This window comes from Falco peregrinus, chromosome 11, assembly GCF_023634155.1.
Source record: "Falco peregrinus isolate bFalPer1 chromosome 11, bFalPer1.pri, whole genome shotgun sequence".
Taxonomy (NCBI): Eukaryota; Metazoa; Chordata; class Aves; order Falconiformes; family Falconidae; genus Falco; species Falco peregrinus.
The window spans coordinates 9,521,304-9,545,696 of NC_073731.1; the positions used below are offsets into that span (position 1 = coordinate 9,521,304).

At 43.5% G+C, this 24,393-nt stretch overlaps 3 protein-coding genes across 4 annotated transcripts in view; 2 read left to right on the forward strand and 1 right to left on the reverse strand.

Moving 5' to 3' along the window:
• Positions 1–6,633, forward strand: part of CEBPZ (CCAAT enhancer binding protein zeta) — a 17,170-nt gene extending 10,537 nt beyond the window's left edge. Inside the window, exons 11-16 of one of the 2 annotated variants that reach the window (XM_055816460.1) lie at positions 1,410–1,470; positions 2,507–2,715; positions 3,678–3,761; positions 4,247–4,308; positions 4,393–4,474; positions 5,890–6,633. In XM_055816460.1, the coding sequence (XP_055672435.1) occupies positions 1,410–1,470; positions 2,507–2,715; positions 3,678–3,761; positions 4,247–4,308; positions 4,393–4,474; positions 5,890–6,029 (638 nt within the window). In that variant the 3' untranslated portion in view covers positions 6,030–6,633. The remainder of the gene's footprint in view (positions 1–1,409; positions 1,471–2,506; positions 2,716–3,677; positions 3,762–4,246; positions 4,309–4,392; positions 4,475–5,889) is intronic. The other variant, XM_055816461.1, reaches the window with a different exon arrangement.
• On the reverse strand, positions 5,749–8,854 carry LOC101920186 (60S ribosomal protein L22-like). Its single transcript, XM_055816459.1, has 5 exons — positions 8,822–8,854; positions 7,818–8,543; positions 6,458–6,502; positions 6,109–6,192; positions 5,749–5,990 (listed from the first exon to the last, which is right to left on the reverse strand). The coding sequence occupies exons 1-4, from the start codon at positions 8,852–8,854 to the stop codon at positions 6,151–6,153; spliced, it is 846 nt and encodes a 281-aa protein (XP_055672434.1). The 3' UTR covers positions 5,749–5,990; positions 6,109–6,150.
• On the forward strand, positions 8,527–16,897 carry SULT6B1 (sulfotransferase family 6B member 1). Its single transcript, XM_005244625.4, is given in 7 exon segments — positions 8,527–9,429; positions 12,784–12,896; positions 13,144–13,233; positions 14,225–14,351; positions 15,013–15,107; positions 15,397–15,553; positions 16,397–16,897. Coding segments are annotated over 7 exon segments (1,008 nt in total). The 5' UTR covers positions 8,527–9,134; the 3' UTR covers positions 16,528–16,897.
• Positions 16,898–24,393: the final 7,496 nt, after the last annotated feature.

Here is a 24,393-nt window from a genome sequence, read left to right on the forward strand (position 1 = left end):
GAGGTTGTGTTTTTCCTTGCAGTAACTCTTCCAATATTTCCTGCTTTTGCAAATTATTAGTTTATTTTTTTTATAGTTTATATTGTGGAAAAGAGCCAGATAAAGGAATATGGAAGTGGAAGAAAACTGGCTTTCAAATTCCCCTTCTATGTCATAGTGTCCATCACGTAAGCCAGCTGGATGGCCATCCTGTAAAAGAGGTCTTCTGCTCACGACTCCAGTAGTTGGCTTGTTCACGTGGGTGGAAACTGATTTTGAGCATAAGCTGATGAGTGGGAGCTCATGTCTTTTTGTTTTTCCCTAATGTAGTCTGAGAGATAAAAGTAACTTTTTTTAACAGCATGTAACATCTGCTTCTATTCTTCCTTTACTGCTTGGCCTTTTTTAATCTGACAGTTTCTCTCATTGTTGTTCCTAGCATCTTTCAAGAGGTTATTAGTTCCCTTAGATCCTTGGCAAACTTCTGCAGTATTCTTAGCACTTCCTATAGCATCTACTTTGCTTTGGAAATAGTGTTTGATTTGTTACAGAATCTAGATCTGTTAGTGTACCATAAAATGCCCATTATTTTATGATATCATATTTTGATTGTACAGTAATACATGTATTTGGAAAAAAAAAAATACCCAGTTAGCTCTCTGTAACTGCTTTATACAATATGTTTAGAGAATTCTGAACTCCTGTAGCAGGATTCTTCCTTAGTATCTCAATTAGTATGGTCTTTGTTAGGACAAGAATCCATTACTAATTGTGGTGGTTGTTTTTTATTAGTATCACTAATAAGCTGACTGTCTCTTGGGATTTGCTTCATAATTCAGAAGCTTAAATTAAGGACCCTCTAATGTTAATCTTTACTCTTTGAAACAGGTTTAATTTTTCAGTTTTGTTTTTGTCTTCTATTTTATATAGCAGTTTGTTCCTAAGTGAATCTGGTGATAGGAGCTTTCATCCTCTAGTTCTGCTTGCTTTTCTGTCTAATCTGAAAATTAACATACAGGCTAGCTGGCAGGACACTTGCTTGGGGTATCTTAATTGGATCTTTGTTCTATCTGACTTGGAGCATCCCATCTGCCAACTAAGCTTGAATCACTGGGCAATTGCGTGTCCATTTGTGCTTGTCTGCTTCCCATGTCATCTGGTTCTAGCCAGAAATTACATCCTGGATAATATGACTTTTATTATTTTTTCAAAGGAAAATGTTTTTTCAGAAAAAGTCCAGTTAGCTGTGGGTAACTATTTTGTGCAGTATTTTTCTAGGAGTGTGAACCCTTTTGTACCAGCACCCTTTGTAACTGATGCAGATCATATAAACTGTTCAGGAAAATGACACCTAAAACCAATATATTTTGTAATTATTTCATATTTCTTTGTTTGACTTTGTAGTAATAAATATTTTTTTTTTCCCCTAGATGAATTTGAAGCTGCAGATAATGCCATTAATGTCAACCAGGATGACCTTGATTTTGCTGGGTAAGACTGGAAATTGGTTCTCTCATCTCTTGATTTAATACCTGCATAGAGTTTTACTCCACAAAATCGGATATTCTTTTTCAAAAAGACTCGGAATATCACCTTGCAAAAAAGGTAATAGCAGTTGAACCCTGGGTAATCCCATGTAGTATTTTATTTATAAAATGCAGCAACCCAGTAAGCAAGGTAAGATCTTGTTTTCATTGTCTTAGGTTTCAGTTTGAGAATTACCAAGTACAAAAGCAAGCAGAATGAGGCATAATGGTACTGCTGCTGTAAGGAGTGGTTGTAACTGGACCTAACACAGTAAATAAACTTTGTGGAATCCAGAGTCACAGAGCTCAGTTCTCGGGAAGTTAGCAGTTTCATTAATCATAGAATCATTTAGGTTGGAAAAGACCTTTAAGATCATTGAGTCCGGCCGTGAATGATTAAGTAGCCTATTTTTTACTTAAATGTATCTGTAATACAGCTTTCGAATCAGCACAGAAGTGTTTTTTACTTGAGGTGAAAGGAGAATTGAAGCTTTAACTTCTAGTGAAACCTAGATTTTTGTGATCCAGACCGGTGTGAGTGAAAAATACCAGAGGAGACAAAACCCAAATAACCATCTAGTACATGAAGAACCATGTTTCCTTTCATAATTTTTTTTTTTAAAAGTCATCTTATTTCTTCATTTAGTAGAGTTGCTAGGGATACCAGCAGTTTGTGTGTTTTACAGAAAAGACTTTCTGAAAAGGAGCAAAGGCATATAGGAGATAAACTACTGAAGCTGACATTTCTGTTAATTTCACAATAGGCTTTTCTCCAGATCTTCTTAGAATGCTTGACTTACTATAAGAATATAGTTCCATATGCTGATGTTGAAAACATATCTGCGTGCATAATACATGCTTCTCAGGTCTTAGCCTACATTGACAGTAGTTTGCACTAATGTTGAACTTTTCTAACAGTGTCAGTAGATAGATGTTACCTAGCTGGAAAGTGTTTTGCCAGATGAAGTGCTAGGCTTGCTACTTTTTGGGTTTTTTTTTAGTAATATAAAAAAGAAAACCAAAGGTGGTAAGAAAGGCCAAAGAAGTGAGGAATCCAGTGCTGACTGGGAGGATTCTGGTGATGAAGATGAATTCAGTGATCTGGACGATGAGGAAGTCTCCTTAGGAAGTATGGAGGAAGACTTTGGAGATGATATGGATGAAGAAGGAGGTGTATTTCTGGATGTGTCTGATGATGGTAATAGCCTGGGTAAAGTACTGGTTATTATTGATAAATGAGAAGAAAAGCATTAAAAACAAATCACCTAATAAGTAATTACATATATATATAAATCCAGATTTAGTTACCTAGGTGGAAGTTTTGGCTTTTCAGTAAAGAAGTGACAAGAAGTCCTTCTCCGGACAATGAAGTCTTGAGAGAAATATTTCATGGCACAGCCTCTTAGGTGAAAGTGGGAATTAGGTATCTGGGTATAAAAACTTGGAAACAAGACATGTTTCTTTCATTCTGAAAACTGGCTAGAATAGGCAGAAACATTAAAAAATCTAAAAGAGAAAAATAAGAATCTGGTACTTGGTAATTTTTTCATTTTTTTAGACCTAGTTAATGTTGATTATTTTTTTTTCTTTAGATGAGGTAACATTTATTTAAACTGCTGTCTCATAAGTAAAAGCTTACTCCTGTAATACAGCTAAACCCCCACATTTTTATTACCACTGTAATAATAACTGATCATTGCACCTGCGCAGTTTTATTATCTTTTTAGCTGAAAAGCAGTTTACGTGGTATACAGTTTATGTGGCTGGAAAAGCACAGATTAATGGAGTGTTTCAGCTAAAGGTCACAGGTAGAGGAGGTAAACTATTCATACAGCTGTTAACACATGAATTTTTCATGAGATTATTATTTCACCAAACTTACCAAGCAGACGTACAAGGTTTACATAACACTTGCTTTTAGCCTTCATATTGTATTTATCTTAGTATCATATTTCAATCCTTTTGGTGTTATGGAAAAAAAGCATAAATAATGGCACACCACTGACCAATTGTTAATTGGGTTGCGTGCGCTGTGTTTCAAACTTTTGTAAAGACTCGGACCATTATGACACATATACCTAAAAAGGAATGTTACTCTGCTGTGCTTTGAACACATGTACATGGTGTGAGAATGGGAGGCTGATGTATCTTCCCCCGCCCCCCCCCCATCAGACCTGAACAATGACAAGCAATTGAAGTCTGTCAGCAAAAAGAGCAAGAGGAAGAAAGATATGCATTTTGTGGGATCGCTTGAAGGTAAGGAACCACTGCCATGATTTCTGTTTGAGAAGGCTTGACACAAATACAGAGTCTGAAAAACTTTGGAATCAGAGGAGTTTAGTACAGTAGATTATCTGTACTTTTGGATCTCGGTTTGGATTTGAGTAAACCATAAATGAAAAGGGGGTTGTCCTCCAACCAGTGTTGCCTGATTCAGAGTGACAATCTGCTGTTGAAGGAGTACGAATCGAAGGAGGAACTTTTGAAGGAAGGATGGCATTGTGCCAACAGTCTGTGCACCTAAAACTAACACCTGATGCACAGATTTGTGCTGTTTAGTTCTTGGTTGGGAACCTTTCTTCTTCTTTTTTTTTTTTTCGGGCAGGTGGAGAATAAAAATTTCTTACCACAGCTATTTTAGGTGGTTTCATTAAATAAAAAAAAATAAATTAAACCCACTGTTTTAATGCCTTTGTGAACTTGAAATTCTGTCTCTTAAGAATAATACTTTTTATTTGAAGGATCTAGTCGAGGAAAGAAGAGAAAACTCCCAGATGCCAATATACTAGCATCTGCAGAAGAGGTGAGTTTGATCCGTGCCTAGCAAAAGGTGATGAAGCATTTTACCTGTCTTTGTAATAAAATACTAAAAATTCTCTCTTTAAAGTTTGGCTATCTGCTGGATGAAAATGCTGGGTCCAAGTTTGACAATATTGGAATGAACGCCATGGCCAACAGAGATAATGCAAGTAAGTACATGCTGCAAATAGCTGACAGTTGTAATACTGGTTTACTTCTTTCTCTTCAGAGTCTGTACTTAAAAAGATGTACCTTCTTTAACTGATACATACACATGGTCAGAAACCACACGGTAGCAACAGTAGCTCAATGTCAGCAAGACATGACTTTAGTTTTATTCAATTATGAGAGCTGCTCAATATTAACTGTGACTACTGGAGTGAACAAGGCTTCAGGAAAGAGGAAGAAGCTATCATGTGCCCCTTTCACACCGTGAATAAGGACAGGCAGTATGCTGTTGTCAAGTGTTGGTGTGATTTTGCTCTGATAAAAGACTGTCCTGGATTCTTGGCAAGGGAAGGCATAAGGCATGACTGTCTATCTACCTACCAGGGTATTTCCTTGCAGTATTGGTGAAGCAAAAGTAGTTTCCCAGAAATAATTCTAATGAATTAAATGTGTATACATTTGTCATGGTTTGACCCCAGCTGGTAACTAAGTACCACGCAGTTGCTCGCTTGCTCCAGCCCCCACCGTGGGATGGGGAGCAGAACTGGGGAGAAAAGTAAAACTCATGGGTTGACGGAAGAACAACTTAATAATTGAAATAAATTAAAACGATAATAATAATTGTAATGAAAAGGAGAGAGAGGGGGAGAGGAATAAAATCCAAGGTGGGGGAAAAAAACCCCAAGTGATGCACAATACAGTTGCTCACCATCCACTCACTAACTGATGCCCAGCCAGTCCATGAGCAGTGACTGCCAGCTCCAGACCAACTCCCCCCCCAGTCTGTATACTCAGCGTTATGTCATATGGTACAGAATATCCCTCTGGCCAGTTCGGGTCAGCTGTCCTGGCTGTGTCCCCTCCCAGCTTCTTGTGCCCCCCAGCCTGCTCACTGGTGGGGACTAAAACTGAGAAGTCTTTGACTTATTATAAACATTACTCAGCAACAACTAAAAACATCAGTGTGTTACCAACAGTATTTTCATACTAAATCCAAAACACAGCACTGCACCAGCTACTGAAAAGAAAATTAACTGCCACCCAGCAGAAACCAGGATAGCACTGACCGAATAATCAGTCCTTTGTAGAGCTTTTGCAAGTCTTGCTGGTGTCACCTGGAAAATGTTAACAGCGCTCAAACACTGTGTACTCCTAACACAACTGTGTCTAGCATTAGTAAAATACAAAGCAATGGGAAGAGCAGTGTTAAACTCTGAGATTCTGAGATGGTAGGGTATGTTTTGTGAAATGAGAAAACCAAAACTTTCCTCTGGTGTCAAAAAATATCAGCAGCTTGCACTTTATTAACATTTATAAATACAGTAACCAAGTTCAAACTTCTACATATTCGTCTGTATTCCACATCGTGGTCAGAGGTATCCCATCAGCTCCTCATTTCTCACCTTTCCTCCTACAGATGTCAAACAGATCCAGTGGGAAATAGAGCGTGACAAGTGGCTTCACAATAGGGATGTGAAAAGCATCATCAAAAAGAAGAAACAGTTCAGGCACAGAGCGCTGAAAAACAAGTACAAAGGCAAGAAATCAAAAAGATGAACTGGACGTTTTAATGTGGACATTTTTACAGTAATTATTCTTAAATGATAATTTTTAATTAGTCACACATCTTTCTTACTTCAGTTCTTGCTGCTTAACCATGTCATTTGGTCATTCTCTCTTATGCCGTGAATTCCAGACCACTCATTGGATTTGTAATACACTGAAAAATAGGAAATTCCATGTTAGCTCTAACTTGGGCGTGTCTGAAGGTGAGCCGCTTTGTGGCCGGTTTTGTTGGATGCGTAGTCCCCCAGTTCTGAGGACTCTATCCAACAGTCTGACACTCCAGCCACACTCATGCATAACAATAAACACTTCTGCAGTGTTTCCTGGGGTAAGTTTTAAGCAATAATAAAATCTGTTTTATGCATAAGATGCAACAGAAGCGTCAACCATCCTCCTGAAGTCAACAACTACAAACCTACCTTCCAGAATTGATGGAAACCTCTTCTGCATTGTGTATCTGAAATCTGAGAAGATAAATCACAGTTACTTTACCCAACATATTTTAAGATGAATAACTAAATGCACTATTTTTCTAACTAGATTACTTGTCTGAGCTCCTTAGTTACAGCTACCATTAAATAACTAAATAACATGATCTGAATGTACTGTTTAAAAATTGTATCACAGGCTCTATTCAGGTTACTCATATGTGCAGCCCTACCATCATCACAGTGTTTTCTGAGCTTCCTCACCATTGTGATAACCAAATACGAGCTACAGATTCACAGCAAGCTGAATGTCTCTCATAGACTGACATGCAAATGAAAACTGGGAAAACTACTTTGTTTCCTTACACAGCTTTAGGTGTTTGCTGAATCGTCCTGGGGGCTGCTTTGGCAACCCAGTAGAAAATCACGTAATGATAGCTTTATGCTCTTTTAATGATTTACAGCAGCTCACAGAAGGATCTTATCAATGCTAGTACTAGCACAAAGAAAGCTGTAAAAGCCTCTGTCTGAGGACACAGCTGTTAGATGAGCCCGCTGCACCTTACTGAACTACAGGTCAAGAAAATTTTCTGCACAGGCACATAAGAACTAGGACCTAGGACTGAAAAGGGGTAGAAATGAGAAACGATTAACACCCTGCACCAAGTTACCAAGATAGCGATGCATCTACACTCCACGTTTTTGTTACGTATTTTTTTAATAAGAACGCAAAAAAAGATTGCGTAAGGTTAACAAATGCAAACTGGTGTAGCATAGGTGAAGTTCAGGTTGAACTGTGTGTGAGGACCGCGCTACTGCTGGAAGGGGCGGGCTGGTGGCCTCGCAGGCACAGCAGCCGCTGCCGGGGCTGTGCGGGGCAAACCCGGTAACAAGCTGGCGCTGGGCTTGTTTGTGTGTCACCCGGGCACCGAGCCCACGGTCGGAGAGAGGGGGGCGCCTGGAGGCACATCAGCTGGAAGCTGCTGCCGGCTGCCCCACGCCAGGCGGGCTGCCTGGGCACGCTGCGGGGCCGAGCGCCACACGGCCGGGGCTGACGGGCCCTGCCCGCCTCGCTGCGCCCCGCTCCGGCTGAAGGCCCTATTGGAGCCGCTGCCGTTACTATGAGCACACGCAAGACTCAGCGCTGTTCCTGGTGGCGCTGTTCAAAATTCCACCCCCCCCACCCCCGTTTTGGTTTTGTAAAACTAAACCAGCAGCTGCTTCTCTTAACAGCTGTCCTTCAGGTGCCACCGAGCGCGCCGACACCCACAGCCCCCACCGCCGACCTCACACGGCAGCTTCTCCGGGAGAGCCCGCGCCCGCCCGGAGGAGCGCCCCCGCCCCGCGGCACCTTGGCTGCGCTCCATGGCGCGGTAGAGCAGGAGGGCGCCCAGCAGCCCCGCCGCCTCCAGCAGCAGCAGCCCCCGCAGCAGGCGCCGCGCCATGGCCGCCGCGGCCTGCACCCCGCCCGCACCGCCGGCAGCGGCTGCGCATGCGCCGTGCGCCCGGCCCCGCCGTTGGCGCGCTCCGCTCCCCGCCGCTCCCCTCGCCGCCGCGCCTTCCCTCGGCCTCGTAATGGCCGACCCGGCGCCGGCCGTCCTGGCGGCGGTGCTGCCCGGTGGCAGGCGGACGGCCCGGGGCTGTGGGGGGTAGCCGAGAGAAGGCGGAGGAGGCGCGCCTCAGCCCCGCTGCGGCCCGGACAGGCCCTGGCGGGGCCGCCCCTCAGCACGGTGATGGCGCAGGGTGCAGGCGGCGGTCCCCGGCCGCCGCCGCTCGCCCTTGGCGGGCCCCGCGGGCTGCTGGCGCGGGCCCGACTGGCTACCGCATTTCCTTGGTGCCCGGGGGCCCGCTGGCCTCGCCTGGCCGCTGCAGCTGTGGGCTGGCGGGGTGTGTGCCCAGCGCAGCTCGGGGGCCGGGCCGGGGCTGGCTGCCCCACGGTGAGGGCCTCGAGCGGGTGCCCCTGGGGTGAGGGACAGGCCTGCGCCTCGGCGCTGCTTTCCGCTGCTGCAGCCGCTGGGAGAGCCGCCCTGCTCCCGGGAGCCAGCACCGGTCCGTGCCCTGCTAGGCGGAAAGGCAGCTAGATACATTAAGGTGCATGGCCATTGTAAAGGGGTCCTGGTTCTATGATCGAGATGTTGAAAAAAAACTGTGCCATGCAGGATCTCAGTATTTAATTGCCTTTTTACCGTGAAAAAGGGCTTCAGTGCAAACTAGCTCCCACAGAAGCGCGCTTAGAACCTAAAATGGCTGTATCTTTGCTCTCAGTAGCATTCTTCCTGGTTTAGTTTTGATGATTTAATTGTTTTCTATTATTCGCTCACTGTTTCTTTTAACTTAAAATATAGGATTGATTACTGCCAAATAAAACCTCTTGGGATTTTTCCCCATAGGGAATTCCTTGTCTTTATGAGATGCTTTTTTCCCTATTAATGTTATTTAAGATCAGATATAATTTTGCTGCTTATTCATACAGGGTGATTCACTTTCCAATTCCGTTTTGTCTGGTGGCTAAGCTTGCAAGTATTACTTGCTCTCAGTGCGATGTCTGACTAAAATAATTCCTGCTCTGTAGATTGTAAGTGGACAGGATCAACCCCTCTTCCATTTCTAGAAAGGTGGGAAAGGAGAAGAGAAAGAAACGTATCAGATTTGAGGGAGGGCAAAAGTAATGCCAAGGATTTTGACTCCACCCCTTGAAAATGTCTGTTTAAAGGCACTTGCTGCATTAGACCAACAGTTTCATACCCCAAAGGTGGTAAACATGGCTGAGGATAAAAACAACTTTGCTGATGAGATAAATAAAGCGCTGGCAAAGTCTGAAGGGCTCACCTTGAAGGAGCTGCGGTTCTCCTATTGAGGGACCCCGTATCCTGCCACAGTGTGCAGCGTGGAAACGTTCCAAGCTCTGGAGAACCTGGAAGCCAGAAGAGATGATATGGTGCTGGTGTCCTACCCCAAATGCGGTGAATACATTATAAATTTGTTGCTGTAGTCTACAATAACTAATTAGCTGACACGATAAGAAGGAAAACCAACTGTTTGTGGTTGTACATTGTGTGAGGACACTGGGCATTTCTACTACAACCAGAGGCAGCAGGTTTTTGTCCTGCTTTGTCTTATTCAAGCAGTCAGTTGCACTGCTTTTTAACATGGTTTATGTTTCTGAAAGGAAGTTTTAGTGTTCAAAACTTTTTTGGCTGAAGAAGTGAGAATACAGCATATAGTCTTTTATGTATCGGTGTGACAAGACAACTATGCCAGTGTGATAAACTGTATTCTGAGAAGTGTGTTAGTAATGTAGCATAGTGTAGTGCAGAACAGCAATAAAGTTATGCATTAAACTTTTTAATGAGTAGAAAATGACAGAGCACAGCATCTTTACTTGCAAAATTTTTAGCTGCTTCTTGGCATTATTCAATATCATCATAGTTTTTTGTTTTGTGACTGCAAAATGGTATTGACTAAGACATACTGGAAGTCTAAATCTTCTAATTAGAAGTCTGCGGAAAGGATGAAAGATGCAACAGGAGCAGTGAAAAAACCACTAACGAACCAACTAGTTGATTTTGATCAGTTTTATTAAATATCAAGTGTGACATGATTGCTTACAAGGAAGAGGTGGGTTTTGCTAATCTAGGAAATCTTATACAAGCATATGTTTCTTCTGTGAGACCCAAGAAGCAGAAGCTTAGGGTTGCTGGAGAAAATACGGGCCCAGGGAAGGATTTCATTGCACTAGCGTGGTAGCAGATGTGGTCAAGTTGCTCTCTAACCGGAGAGTCCTTGGCCAAGGTCTCATTAGGCACATAGAATTCCCACTGATCGGTGAGTTCTGACCAGGAAAGAAACTGTGGTGTATTTAGGGGCTTAAGAAGTATGCCTGTAATGTTTAGGGTGAATCTATATCAGCTGTGGGACAGAACATTGAACCAAGAGAAAGCAAATACAAAGGGATGGAGCTGGCACAAAATGCGAAATGTGCATCTTAAGGAGCTCATAATTCCGTTGGGTTTGGGATTAGAGTTCTGCTGGACCTTATAAAGACTTAAAAGGTCGTTGTTATAACTTGGTACTGGTTTTGATTTCTCACGGAGTTTGGAAGAGTTCAGACATGGAGTCACGACGCTGATAGCCTCTGAGGTTTAGTAACTCAGTGAATCTCTCCTGCTCAGGGAGAGGGATCAGTAGATAAAGAAAGAGAGCTCACACTTAATACCAGGCAGTTTGTGGTAGGTCAGGAGGGGGAAATCTTGGCAAAGACCACTGCCAGTTGTTCACTAGGAGGGGGAGTATCACAGCTCCCTGTGGTTTGCTGGGGAATGCAGTACCCTGTTACTGGCAGGCACTGGTGGAAAAGCATGTACAGGAGCTTGCGTGGAAGAAATGGGATAGCAGGAGGGAGAGAAAATGCTGTGTTTCTGCAGTGCATGGTAGTCACAGTCTGCAGGTGAATTGGAATTTTCTCCCATTTGGATGTTTGCTTTTACACTCTTAAACGGTGCTAAATAGATTCTTGTCCTAATTCCCTATGGCTTGCAAAGTAGGGGGAAAAAAGGCGTGAGAGAAGGATGAAGAGTGAGAAGGAAAGATTAGCTGCCCCAGTTTGAAACCAGAAATTGCTGGGCTCCCTTTTGCTGCTTGATGTGACACTCGGACCCACCAAGCCATAATGTCACCAGGCAGTAAGAAAAATCTCTCTGCAGCTCTCTTTCCCTCTTGAGCTCAGGGAGCCTGGTGTCTGGTTTCCTCTGCCAGCTTCTCAGGTGTTTTCCTTGCAGGGCTCAAACTCTTTGGCATTTGGCAGGTTTAGATGGTTCTGAGCATGCATGATGAAGGACTCACGTTATGGCTGTTCAAAAGCTTCATTCCTTTTACTTACTAGGTATTATGAAGGTTAAGTTACAGTGAATTCTCACTATATAAAAGGTTTTCCCCCCATTCAGATGTGTGCAGTAGAGAGGAAAACTGATGCAGAGAACTATTGAGGAGGACAATGGAGCTCCAGGATGCAGTACTTCCCAGGGATGGGTTGCATGATTGAGAAGCCAGTTGGGGATTTGGAGGCTAGGAATTTTAGGTTTGTCAGTTGTAGCTTTTTGTAAAAATAAAATTTGTATTTGTGCACATGGAGTTAATACTGGGCAGATGAGGACGTGGATTTGGAAATTCTTAATGCTTTTGGCTCTGATCTGTACATAAATGGGAGCATGATATGAATGGTACACATACCATGTCATATATAAATATGATATTGGTTGGTGTATACATGTAATATATGTGTTTTAAGACATTTTGTGTTGTGTACTGACTGTATACACATTACTGTATAAATGTATCAGCTGCTTCCATCCAAGCATCCCGAAGCACTTTATGTAACGTAGGGTGGAAGTTATTCCTTTTTGGGAGTAACTTTCCACTGAAAGCATGATGTTAAAGCTGTTTGCATTGTGTATTCCTTGTTAGTACCTCTGGCAGCTGTGTTCACAGGGGACTTGCAGCATGCAGGAGGTGGTGACAGCTCCACAGCTCCATCTCCGTGGGCCCGGTGGGAAGCTTTCCAAGCGCATCCCCACATCCTGCCGGCAATCAGCAGAGCATCAGTAGAGCAAATATGATTCCTAAAAACCTTGGGGAAGCTGGCACCACGGCGCAGCTCCAGGAGCTGGCCACAGGCTCACACTGGAACGGGATGTGGTATTGGGGAGGCTTTGCTGCAAGATCCATTCCAGAAAGTGTGTGTGTGTGTGTGTGGGGGGGGGATGTAGGTGTCAAGTGGGTAGCACCTCTTCTAGCGCTTGTTCTGGCATGCGCTTTATGGAGACAGCAACAGGCACTACTGAGGACAAGCCCTGGCAGTGACATTGAATAGGTTACTCCACTTCGTCCTGGCCCCAGGGGACTAGAGAGGCAAATGCTTTCCTCCACAGAAAGAGCAAGCCTCCTTGCTTGGTCCTTTCTTCTTCCATCCAGAACCTTCCCAGGTGTTCCTCTGTAAAAGACAGGAAAGCTCCCTTTATTGTCTGTCACTGCCTGGTTTATGAATATATTAAAAAGGTGTTTAGTGCATTGTTGAGTCAGTTCTGCCCCCAGTGCTTTCCATGTACCAGTTATAAGTGAGCCAAGAAGGTCACAGTTAAGAAGCTGTTGAAGATCTCATTAACGGGAAACATTATTGTGTTTATAACTGAGAACTTTAGCGTTATTTGTCATTTGATGACTGTCTATTATGCTGAATTAAGGCATGTAATGAGAAGGCTTTGAGATCTTGCACAAACTTCTGATATGCTTTATTTTGTTCTCTGCGCTTCTTGGTGCAGGTGTGAACTGGCTTATCCAGATTTTAAGTGATTTGATATTTACAACTATCCAGAGTAAACCTGTAAGCACAGAACTACCATTTATTGAATGTGGAGATCCAGATAAATATCAGGTTAGTGAAAAGAAACTATTGAACCATTAAAGTCTGTTGCTTTCTCTGTCCTACACCCCCTCACACAAGTTATTAAAATGAAGTCATGCAGCAAGTAAAAATATCTCTCCTGAGAGGGGAAAAAAGATAATCTTTGTTGCCTAATGCCTTTTGATTAGGGGCTGTTTCACACAGGCAACTCTCACAAATCATTGCTGCACTCATATGATAAACTTGTTCTCACTTATGGTTCTGTTTATTTCTAAAGAGGATGAAGCAGATTCCGTCCCCAAGGATTTTGGCAACACATCTGAATTATGATTGCCTCCCCAAGTCTATTTTCAAGAACAAAGCCAAGGTGGGCTTTTTTCTGTTTTGAAGAACGAGCCTCATCTTTCAAACAGTACCAGCATACAAGAGTAATTTTGGAGCTACATCCTTTTCTTGCACTCAGGCAGGTGGCACTGGTGGAAAGCAGCTTGGAGATGGTGGGAGTCTCGTGATGCCTGGGCTGGCTTAACACCCCCTACAATTTACAGTAGCCTTAGGGGTGCTGTAGTTGACATAAACAAGAACAGATCTAGAGGCTGTTGCAGTGCTCAGAAATGGCTGGAGTGTCGCGCTTTCCTGTTTTATGCTACTCTTTCCTATGCACGAACGTGGTGGGAATGAATGTGGCAGCTGTGTCTCTGGGACATTGGCTGTCTCCTTGCAAAGAGTCACATGGTTAAAACTTTAATATTTCTGATACTAATTTACTGAACAATGGTGGATACAGAGAACTTGTGAGATGTACCACAGATGAAGGAAATAATTGGTTAAGAGAGATGGATTTTTTCCATGTTTCATTGGTAATTTTTCCTGTATGACAGGAAAAAGTATAACGTATAAAAAAACCAAATGTGTATAACATTTTCAGAAGTGTTTACACTTCTCTGAGGATTACAGTCTCTTAGGATTTCAAGAACATTATTGCCATGCTTTGAAAAATGGGACATAATTGTAACAGCTGTGGTTTCCTGAAGGAGAATTGAACTGAGCTTTTCCTAGCAGGGCGTTGGCAAACGGTTCCTTACAATTTCCCAGGTCTTAGATAGTTATGGGATCGTATTCAATGACAGTATTACTGTTTTTCCAGTTGCTTCTTTCTGCAATTCTTTCATGACACAAGCAAATTTTAGAAGTGGTAACAAAGTCTTTATTATAAGTTTGTTCACCATGCCTTAATTAATAAAATATTTTATAGCCCCGAGTATGTTATTGATTGCAGAATGTTTGGTTATGCTCTCATTTTGGTTGCCAGGGGAAGTAAATGATCTAAAGTTGTTGATCTCTTTCTCCCACTCCAGATACTAGTGTTGTTTCGAAACCCTAAAGATACAGCTGTTTCATTTTTCCATTTCCACAACAATGTGCCAAGTGTCCCCAGTTACAGCTCCTGGGATGAGTTCTTCTTAGAGTTCATGAATGGGAAAGGTATTGTTGTAGTTACTGAGTGTAGCTGAAGAAGCAACAGAAAAAAAATATACCTAAAAACAAAAAAAATGGGGCCAGTGGGAAAACAGCTGTGTCATGATTAGTTTACTGATCGGCATACGTCATGATAAAAGGAGGCAGCTGAATGCCAGAGCGGGGAGAACATCCAAAAGATGCTTTGCTTCTGGGTATTCTGCACTTCCAAGCAAGGGTGAGGAAGTTGCATGGCAGCTGGACAAAGGCATTGGGTCAACATTCTGCAATGGAGGAAGTGCTGTGGATCCAAAGTGTTAATGAAATGACAGTTTGTTGTCTTTACTGTTTCTGAACATGAGGCAAAACACCTCATTAGCAACTCGAATTTTAGGCATAGACTGATGTCTGGCTTTGGCTTTTAAGAGATGTTTATATGACAATATAGTAAGAGAGGGGAAGCACATAGTGAGACTCGTGTTTCTGTGTGGAAACCACTCACCTACAAAAGTCCAGAGGAAGCCTCTGCCATGCTGTTGTGGAGTACGGTACCACAGAAGGGACAGGCTGTTCCGTTTGCTTGCACTGATGTACTGATAGGCAACAGAAGGCAATTTTTCAACTGGGGAGAAAGAATAGCCCAGTAAGAAAAGAAGGTCACACTGATGCTTTTTTCTCTCCTTTACAGTTGGCTGGGGATCCTATTTTGATCATGCAGTCACCTGGAACAAACACATTGAGGATGAGAATACTATGGTCATAATGTATGAAGACCTGAAAGAGGTAAAGCAGATGCTGAATACTGACAGGCAAAACACATCTGAGCCCATTCCTTGAAATCTGCTGAAATTAACAGGAAAAGGCACAGGTCTCTGAAAGAGCAAAATCAAGTTGATTTTAGCGACAGGTTGAGTCTGGCTGTACAAAACCTGAACTCCAGTGTAATGCAGAAAACATACTGTGGAGGAAGATATATATGGTTAATATATATGATGCCAATGCACATCCCAAGTGGGTGTCTTTTTTTAGAGGAAGCGTATTGCCTGTCTCCCTTTCACTGTATTGCTTTCAGAACCTGACTGGCAGTGTAAAGCAGATAGCTGAATTCTTTGGATTCTCCCCAACGGCGGAAGAGATCCAGTCCATTGCGGACAGGGCCACTTTCCAGGCAGTGAAGGATAAGGCTCAGGAGACTCATGGTGCTGTTGGCTCAATTCTTTTCCGCAAAGGTAAATTTGTTTGTATTTTGCCGGGGTGGTGAATGGTAGCACTGTGTCTTGGCAGACAGGAATTTGGATCAGTAGATGCTTAATCTTTATGTATGGTTTTCAAGGTTGGGAGTTGTTTAAGAAACATTGTGCTTCAGGATGCTTCACTTGATTTCATCCCAAGGGCAAATGCCATCCAGTAAAGCCCTGTATAATATTAGCAGAAGTGCACTACAAGTAGTACACCCTTCAGTCGTGCTATGCAGTAAGCACCATTTAAAACAAGGAATAATTTTATTTTGGCTTCTGTGAGTACTGGGGCTAGCCTAGCGCTAGGTCTACAGAGTGCCTCCACAGGCTTTTCTTCTTGAGTTTTCTAAGTAACCCTTGTAATAGCTTAAGAATCTCGTCAGTGCTTGGAATCCAGACACGACACAGATTGAACTGTGTCTTCTAGCCAGAGGCTAAGCTAGAGCTGTAGACTCAGACAACCTCAGACTCTGGGCTCTCCAAAACGTAGATTAAAGGTGGACTGCAGTTTGGGGCAGTGTGTGGTTGCAGTGCACAAAGCTCTTGCAGTTAAAAGCCACGTTGTAGTCTTCTGCAGCTGTACAAGGCACATGCCGAAGCTATGAAGGCAGACCAGTAGCTTCCTATGTTCACATTCTGTTGAGGACACCAAACATAAAGCACACATAAGAGTGTATTCTTGGGTCAGAGATTTTTTTCTTGCAGGAAAAAAGAGAAAAAAAAAGGATTATCCTGAAATATGATCATAATAGAGACAAAGTAGTTTTTTGTTTTAAATCATACTCCTTGGTCCTTACAGTCAAGAGTAATATTTAACTTCTCTTTATGTATCAGGTGTTGTTGGAGACTGGAAAAATCTTTTCACTGAAGCTCAGAACCAGGAAATGGATGCCAAATTCAAAGTATGCTTAGAGGGAACTAAGCTGGGAGAAAAATTAAAATATGATGTGTACTGCAAGACCTGAACCTCCTTTACAGAAAAAAACTCATTTGTACACTTTTATGAAATAAAACAAAAGGCAGGGCAATATCTGATTTAAAAATTTTGAAAATCCATGCAATTTGCAAACCTGTTGCTGCTGGCTTAACTTACAGAAGGAATCCTTGCTCATGCAGTTAGTATCATCGACTTCACTGGATTCTCTTAAATGACCTGTAGCTCTTTGCCCTCACTTGGTTTTAACACTGAGTTTTAGCTGTGATTTGTTACCTGGTAGAATCCTGAGTGGAAAATACATGCAGTATTTAAACCTGCTGAAATCACTGGAAATATATTCAGTATATTGGAAGTGCTTTTCCAAGAGACTTTTTAAAACTATCATGAAGTGTCATGTTGATTCTTAATTTCTAAGTTCACGGTACTCATATATAATTTTAATTTCTAAGTTCGTAGTGTAAAAAGTAATTTCAAAAGGTCTTGTAGTTATCTTTTGTTACTTTCTCTGTGCTGATAAATGTGAGAAAAAAATAAAGGAACTCAGTGGTGGAAATTTTCTCCCCCTTATAGCAATAATATTTTTCTTTCCTTTGGTAGTGTGAGATCTCATCCTGAGCAGTTGAAGGAATTGCCTTGGACAGGACTTGCCCATGGATAGTAGAGTCCCCCTCCTGGTGGTGGCTTGCTCTGTTGCTTAACCTCAACACGGTTACCCATGGGGGAAATTGTAAGCATATGTTGAGCACACCAGGTTTTGACCACATGATTGTTGGAACTCCTGAGCACCCCACCTGCTTTGGATGTTGAGGAAGCACATGAAGAACCATAGAATCATTTAGGTTGGAAAAAAACTGTAAGATCATCAAGTCCGACTCTTAACCTAGGACTGCCAAGCCCACCATGTCCCTAAGCGCCGCATCTATGCATTCTTTAAACATGTCAGGGATGGTGATTCCACCACCTCCCTGTGCCACCTGTTCTAATGCTTAACCACCCTTTCAGTGAAGAAAGTTTTCCCAATAGCCAGTCTAAACCTCCTCCGGGGCAGTTTGAAGCCGTTTCCTCTTGTCCTGTACCAAGTGCAGGACCCAGCACTGAGCCCGGTGGAACCTCACCCCATCGGCCCGGCCTGCCCAGACCCCCCTGCAGAGCCTCCTGCCCCCCAGCAGGTCAGCGCTCCCCCAGCCTGGGGGCAGCTGGGAACTGGCTGAGGGTGCGCTCGATCCCCTCATCAGCGATAAACAGAACTGGCCCCAGTACTGGGCCCTGGGGAACACCACTGGTGACCATCCTCCAGCGCGATGTAACTCCATTCCCCACCACTCTCTGGGCTCGGCTGGCCAGGCAGCTTTTAACCCAGTGTAAAGCCAGGAAGCTCCCAGCTGGGCGGGAATGGGGGGAAGTCACTTTTTTGTGATATCAAGGCAGGGGGGTTGGTAATTGTCTGGTTGACTTGCTTGGAAGAAGGAGCTTTTTAGACATGAAAGAAGGAAGTGTGCTACTGTACTGGGTTTGCATGGCCAGGTTTTGGTAGCGGGGGGCTACAGGGGTGGCTTCTGTGTGAGGCTGCGAGCAGCTCCCCGATGCCTGACAGAGCCAACGCCGGCCGCTCCAAGGGGGACCCGCTGCTGGCCAAGGCCGAGCCCAGCAGTGACGGCGGCAGCGCCTCAGGGATGGCGTTTTAAGAAAGGGAAAAAGTCTCTGTGCAACCGCAGCTGGAGAGAGGAGTGAGGCACTGTGAGTCCTTCCCCTGGGGAGGGAGAAGTGGTGGAAACAATGTGTGAGGGACCGAGCGCAGCCCTATCGCCGTCCCCCTGCGCCATGCTGGGGAGGGGGCAGGGATCTGACTGGCAAGAAATTAAACTGCTTTCCCAAGTCGAGTCTGTGTTGCCCGTGACGGTAACTGGCGAGTGATCTCTCCCTGTCCCTATCTCGGCCCACCGGCCTTTCCTCATGTTTTCTCTCCCCTGCCCAGCTGGGGCGGGCAGTGGCAGAGCGGCTGTGGCAGCACCTGCGTCCAGCCAGGGTCAGCCCGCCGCAGTTACTTGCATAACTCTGGAAATGGAGCCTTTGCCTGGGCTGTCCAGGTTTGCCTGTGTTGCTTCATGCTGAACAGTATATGATCTCAGAGCCAGGATGTGGATTTTATCTGGACATTTGTCTCAGAGCTCTGAAGTGCCACTGTCCAGAAGAGAATGAGTGTCCTTTGGTGGAGCCAGAAGCTTGGTGTGCACAAGACAGTTGAACTGAATGGTCTCATAAAGAAAAAACTTTTTAGGCTGCAGTTTTCCCTTGGGAGGCTGGTTAAACACCGGTCTTTGACAGCTGTTTTTTTTCTTCCCCACCAGAGGCTTTTCATTATCTCTGAAGAGAAGGAATACAAAGGAAAAAGTACTTAGAGCAGGAATACGTGGGTAGTGGGCACACAGATGCTTATTTAGCCAGTAGGGGGGGTTACAGTCTTCCTCCTCATAGTTTGTCAGCTTCTGTCTGAGAAATAATTATCTTAATTAAGTGTGGTAAATGACTTGCCAGAAGCAATGTTTGTTACAGATATGTTGGGTAAAGAACGTACCTTAGCCAGGCTGAAAACTCAAGTATTGGGTACTTGAGGTGTTGACACAGATGGACTCTGTGAGGCTTTCTGCTGCACACTTTGTTAGCTGATGGTAAACACAAACTTCCAGTCATCCCATGCTAATGGGAATCCATTTCTAAAAGTCAGCCAGTGACAGGGGAATGATTAAGACAGGTTAACTTCAGTGCATAGTTAGGAACCTTTTGTCATTTTGTAGTCAAGTCTCCACAAAATCTTGTTTGTCTTACCTGGCGTGTTGCCCTTTAATTTTCTTCTCCTGTTCTAGCCATGTTTGCTATAGCAATGAAAACTGCATGCAGCTGACTGGTGGTGCACAAAACCTCCAGCTGCTGGTCCTTTATGTTGACTAGCTATGATGCCAGTGCCCCAAAGGCTGTCAGTCACATGGTAGGAAGAAAGGATCAGTGCAGATGTGGATTTGCTTTCAAAATTAACAGCTGTAACAGTGGCCATTTAAAATAGGTAAGCCAAAAGTGGGCTGCCAATGAGGACTGAAGAACAAAATACAACACACAAAACGAAACCGCATCAGAATGAAGTTGGTTAATACCAAACAAATGGAAGTTTCAGGTTGCTAAAGCTATCTCAAACAAGTCTGATGTTCCCTGTAAGCTTTACATAGGCACTGCAAAAAGCAGCAGCATTCCATGGCTATTTGCCTCAGCTGTACCTGCTGCAGCAGGGGGTCAAGATCATTGCTGGGAATTAATAAGAGGAGGTTCAAAAGGCTTTGGTTGAGGATGATGTTGAAACAGGAGCACTATTTCCTAGTAAAGTAGATTGCCTGAATTACTGATAGATCAGTAATAGCCAGCCTGACCACTTAGACTGCCATATTTCTCAGTTTAAGATTACAGTGAAGTATTCCAGGGCAGCTGAAGAGGAGATCCTATCTCAAGATGCTAAACAGGCTACTCTTAAAATTTGTATACCTTTTGCCAACAAGGTTATTTAAACTGAGGTGGTTCAGCTGTCTGAGGGAGCATTTTACAGGTGACATTCCTAAATTCCTTCAGTCTGATCTGCACATTCTTCTCGGCACATATTCACATACGCAGTAATTGCCAGCTAATGATGAGCATAAAATAACATCAATTATAAAACTGGTGAGTCTGAGTGGCGACTTATTTTCTTTGCAGCTTTCTGTGTGTTGTAGATTCAGTTCTGTTAAAAATGATGTTGTGGGGTAACAGGGAAGAAGGCTAGACATGATGTTACTGGAGAAAGGGAGAATTTGTACCTTCTTAAAGCACTTCACATTCAGGATGAAAAAGCACTGTGAGGTGCTTTGAGATGGTGGCATTGAAGGTCAAATCCAGTAGCTCACAATGATTGCAGCTATCAACAGCAGCAAAACTAAACAAAAGATTCAAACCCAACAGAAAAATTAAACTCCTCATTGTGGAAAATCACCAGTCATATACTCTTTCAGCCATGCATATAGGGAGCAATTTTGGATATATATTTTCCATTTCTATATTTTATACTTTGTCTATGTTTTTCACTTTTATACTTTTTGTTGTGGTACTCAGCAGTAAAACTTTAAATGGCATTTTGACACAAAACATTTAGGAATACGTTGGATCATTCAGCTTCTAAAGAAGAATATTTTTCACTCCCTGACTACAGTTTTTATTTCTTTTTTTAATGTATTTGTGACCTGCTTCACACTTACAATTTTCCAGCAGTTGTAGGTATTTATGATGTCTGCATTTATGGTAACTGGTAAACGCTGCTCTATTAGTAGTTCTGTCACCTCCATTTCCCTTATGAGCTGTTCAGTAACAATCATAAGGCAGGAAAGTATATTAAAATGATATCAAAAAAGAGAAATTGAAGGTCTTCTCAGAAAAGAAGCATAAATGTATCTTTTGTATGCAGGAGATGGCTCCCTTGTGTGTGTTCAGGGTGTCAATATCCCAACCAAAAAGGAAAAGAATTCTGGTACTGAATTATAATAAAAGTAAAATGGGATCAAAGCAGACAGAACTGAGCTCAATTTTCTCATTTACAAAATGTGAGCATTTCATATTGCAGCATTATGCAGTACATTAATTGGAAAGATAATTAATGTTGAATTACAATAGAAGTGCTGTAAAAGTACAGGGCACATATGACATCCACAGGAACATCAAATAATTTTTTCTGAGGCTGGCGATTAGAAAGGATGCCAAATGGATTTATAATGAAAGGGGACATGAAATACAGTCATCGCAATCTTTTTATGACAGCAAATGCCTGGACTTGTGTTCTAACGTGTGGTTGGTTTTTTTTAAACCCTAACATTATGATCTTAGTTTTGGCTGAATAATCACCTTTGGTGGGAATTAGCACCTTCTGTTTTACTTCTAACACACTGCGGAGCTTGGCATTGTACACTGGAAGTGTTGAAGTGAGACTGGTGATTGTTATGGATGTTAGTATTGTCAGAATTGATGCAAAGGAGAGAAATAGACAACAACATTGAGAATGAGAGCGTACTCTATCAATGCTGTGTGTGAGTGCATTGCTGGAGCACTCTGGTAAAATGTTATTTATGTTCAGATGTTTATGATCATGGGTACGATTGTCCTGTATTGCTGTCACAGTTTGTAATGCTTGTAGAATGGATGATAAGAGGTATTGGCTGATAAAATATTCAGTTTGCATCTGAATGGAAGGTGTTTTGTATGATCATTTGGCTTCTGCAAAAACTTTAGAGGCTTGAGGAAAATAGAAAAGTAGTCTTTGACTTTGCTCAAAACGTGAGGCAGTCAGGAGCAGCCAGGAAATGAAAGGAGGCTGGGAAACTGGTGTCTTGGGAGGCTTGTGTACTTGTGAATAATGTAAGTTTATTGACATATGCTTGTGAGGTCTCCAGTGAGTTCCCTGCTGTTTTGCATTTTACAAGCCAATGAAGCTGTTTTCATTACTAGAACACTCGTTAGCGTTCCCCCAGCAGGTAAATAAGTCATAGCTTCATTGTTGTGTATTCCTGATACATCCGTAGGCAAAGTATTTATATTCAGAGGAAAAAATGAAATACATCTGAGGGGTTAGATGTATGTCCAAAAAATTAAAAAAAAAAACAACCCAGCAAACAACCAGAAATGGAGTGCTTATATTCTTCCCTCATCTTTCCTGCTGCAGGCACAGAGAGTGATCGGCATAATTTCTGCAGATGACCAGCCTGGTCTCTTCTTCTTTCATTCTTTGGGCAAGTATTTATGCTGACTACAAGTTTCATTTCTTGGTCTCCCAGCATAATCCACCCTGTTTTTTCCGGATGTCATGGAATCTTTCTTTTCCTGACTTATTTATTTAGAAAACTCTTTCTTCTTTTTCTTTCTCTCTTCCCCCCCCACCCCCGGCAAGCCACTGTGTTTGTCTTCACTTGCAACGTACAAGCTCCTGAACACCCATCATGGCACCAGAGAAAAGTTTCCTTAATGTTGTGGTGCTGAGGGAATATAAGTAGAAGCTTTATGCACTGAGGCCGTGAGGTGGTGAGACCTTATGCCAGTGGGTGAGGTGACCCTGGGGCGCCGGGGAGCTGGGGCACAGCCCGGTGGGGGCTGCCTCTGCCAAGGCGCCATTAAATAGCCTCCCGGTTATAAACAGGATGACCCTGCCTGAGGAGGACAGGACTCTACCTGGAGTAGGACAAGGAGCAGCGATGGAGGCTGGGCTTCCCCGCACCTCAGCCCCCCCGAAATCAGGCGGGGGACACCTGGCGCTGCCCTGCCAGGCGCGAGCCCGGGGCCCTCGCCGCGCTGAGGGGAGACCCCGCTCGCCTGCCCTCACCTCAGGAGCGGCGGGAAAGCGGGGTCTTCGTGGCGGCTGCAGCCCACCAGCCTGGGGCTCTCCTGCCACAGGAGTTTGCCCTCTAGTAGATAAGGCATGACACCGACTACTCTAAAGGTGAGAGGAATTCTTCTCCAGTGTCTGAAAAATATCGTTGAGCCTGCAGACCGGGCTGGGGCAAACATATGGGGGAGGTGTCTCCCCTCCTGGTGGCTGACAGACCTCTGGGCCAGCCTGCCTGAGGGGACCTGTGGTCGCAGGGACTGGTAAATGCGGTCCCCCGTGCTGTCTAAATCCCAACCTTCTGAGGATTTTCTAGCTGTAAAGCCTGGCTGTGGTCTTAGAGAGAGAGAAAAAATGGTGTGGGAGGATGTGAAGGAATGGGAGCACCCAAACCAAGCAGGCATGGGAAGGAGAGCGGCTCTGAAGGCTGTGTGTATTTGATGAGTGTGTTCCCCATATGGTTGGAGATAATCATTTGGAGCAAAAGCCTTGGGAAAGCCACCTGCATGGTGATGCTAGTGGGAAATGTGTGTGTGCTGCAGACCCTCAGCACAGCAAGGGATGTGTCCGAGCATTGGGTTTGCTCAGGCCTCCTGGTGTGCCGTGGAGCACAGTATTCATGGTGGAGGAGTAAACAGGGCAATAAACAATCTTCTGCAGTTACCAGGTGTGAATATCTCCGTGGCACTTAATCACTTTTGCACGCCACTTTATGCCTCTCCAGCCCCTGTGCCCTGAATATTGCCATTTTAAATAAGCAATCTGAAGCACAAGAGACAGAGTGTGTATTTTATACATGGGTGATTTCAAAGTTTCTGTGCAGTGGAGGACAGGCCCTCCAGGGCTCTCGTGTTGCATTTTTCACTGCCAGCATTTTGAACGGTTTATGATACAGAGCTGTACAAGTGCTTTGTCCGCAAATGAATTGCGCTCTGAAAGCCCAAGGGCACAGAATGAGATGAAAAATGCATTAATATAGAAGGACAACTATGTAATGCAGTAAAATAAGTATCATTATTAACTGCTGTAAATACAAACCTGCTTGCCGGCATGACAGACCCTATAGAATAACAATAACAGAAGTAGCCCAAGTATGCTTCAGGAAGGAAACTACTCAAAATCCAGAATTAAGTCAAAGTCATTGAGGGCAAAAGGAAGAGACGAGACAGTGTGAGCATGAGTGCAGCGATGCTGCAGCCTTTCAGTGGCACAGAGCTGGAAGTGGTTGCTGATGCACCAAGGCAAGTGTATCGAAGGAATCATGTGGCAAATTGTGTTCATTGAGTAAGGAGCAGTTCAGTTAGAAAAAGAGGGAAATCAAACCAAACGTAGCATCTCATTGCAAAAGAATCAATGTCAATACAGTATGAATTGAAACTAAACAACCCAAAAGTTAGGCCAAGATTCCTTCAGGCAAATTGAGCTCCTCTTGCCTACCAGCCCATGGATTACATTTACACTCATTTATGTCAATGTACATGAAGTCCTGGTTTAAGATTCGGAGGCTTC